Consider the following 1,498-nt stretch of genomic DNA (forward strand, 5'->3'; position numbering starts at 1 on the left):
CTGAGTGGCTTGAATTTTTGGACCAGGCACATGTATGGGAATTTGCCCAGTACGTAAAAGTGGATATTCTTGTTTACCTATTGAAAGGAGAATAATAATGACTCTAAGATTAGGTGTTTAGAGAAGCAACCCATCGAGCTAGCTTGTGCACTAGTATAAATACACAACTCACGGTGACACAGCAAATCTCATCCATCATTACACACACGCACATCTTTCCTCCATTTCCTAAGGCATCATTAGCGATGGAGTACTCGCCAAAGCTAGCGGCGGCACTGCTCTTAGCTCTCGCGTCCGCCATGATCGTCACCGCCCAGAACGGGGCCGATGACATGCTGAACGCCCACAATGAAGTGCGCGCCGCCGTCGGTGTGGGGCCAGTGACGTGGGACCCCATAGTGGCGGCGTACGCGCAGTCGTACGCGGAGAAGCGCCGTGCCGACTGCCAGCTACTACTCTCTCCGGAGGTGCGCCCATACGGAGAGAACCTTTTTCGGGCCGCTGGGGCCGAATGGAATGCGGTGGACGCAGTGATTTATTGGGCGTCCGGGAAGCAGTACTACGACCACGCCACCAACACCTGCTCCGCACCTACGGGTGAGTCGTGCATGGGATACCTGCAGTTGGTGTGGAGGGACACCAAGACCATCGGCTGCGGCGCTGTCCTCTGTGACGGCAACGCTGGCGTGTTTGTCATCTGCAGCTACAGCCCGCCCCCCGTGCTCGGGCAGATTCCGTACTAGGCTACGTGCCAAGTATATATGCATGCGGCTATGCATGCATGCACGTAGCACCATGTTGCTTAAATAAATAATTAAGGGATACTCCTAGGGCTGGGCACTAATTCTCGGTCGATTGATGTCACCGATGTGTGTGTGTGTGTGTGCCCAGAATCCCTCCTCCCTTCACTCCTGTATCGTTCCGGGCTTTGATTGTTATTGTATTTGTCCCGCAAGTTGTGATTGGCTTGTATTTGTTTGTATTTGAACTTGTTATTCCCATTGTATCTTGGCTTTGCTGTGGTTAGCTCTAGTTTAGTAGGAACCAGATAAAAGCCAACACAATATCACGTTTATCTTAAGTTGTGTTGCTAGAGAGCAAAACTTACATTTTTCTTATACTTTAGATAATCTGATTTCAGCAATGTATTTTAAAAATGAAATAAGAAAATTTCTTCTAGGGATCAAAGAAAAGTTTTTAGTGGCAGCTTATTGAAGGTTATTTAGCAACAATGCATGAAACTTTTTCACATGACATGCGCTGATTTATGGGCATTAATTTGGATAGCAGAGCAAATAATAATATACTACTTTATTAATAGAGCACAACTCTTATGACAAGGTCTACTTAAGCAAGATGCAAGTTAAAGATCCAAGATTCCAAAATGAGACGGTTACACTATTACAGGTTCTGCTTGGGACAAGAAAATAATTCCATCCCTGAATACTACAACAACTCAAACACCAGAATGACCACGGCCGCACTAGCTGTCCTTGTC

At 46.9% G+C, this 1,498-nt stretch overlaps 1 protein-coding gene across 1 annotated transcript; it reads left to right on the plus strand.

The window, feature by feature from the left end:
* Positions 1-207: 207 nt before the first annotated feature.
* Positions 208-999, plus strand: LOC119343043 (pathogenesis-related protein 1-like). Its single transcript, XM_037614249.1, has one exon. It carries the CDS (start codon positions 246-248, stop codon positions 741-743), a length of 498 nt encoding a protein of 165 aa, XP_037470146.1. The 5' UTR covers positions 208-245; the 3' UTR covers positions 744-999.
* The last annotated feature ends 499 nt before the right edge of the window (positions 1,000-1,498 follow it).

The sequence above is a fragment of the Triticum dicoccoides genome, unplaced genomic scaffold (genome assembly GCF_002162155.2).
Source record: "Triticum dicoccoides isolate Atlit2015 ecotype Zavitan unplaced genomic scaffold, WEW_v2.0 scaffold113684, whole genome shotgun sequence".
Classification (NCBI taxonomy): Eukaryota; Viridiplantae; Streptophyta; class Magnoliopsida; order Poales; family Poaceae; genus Triticum; species Triticum dicoccoides.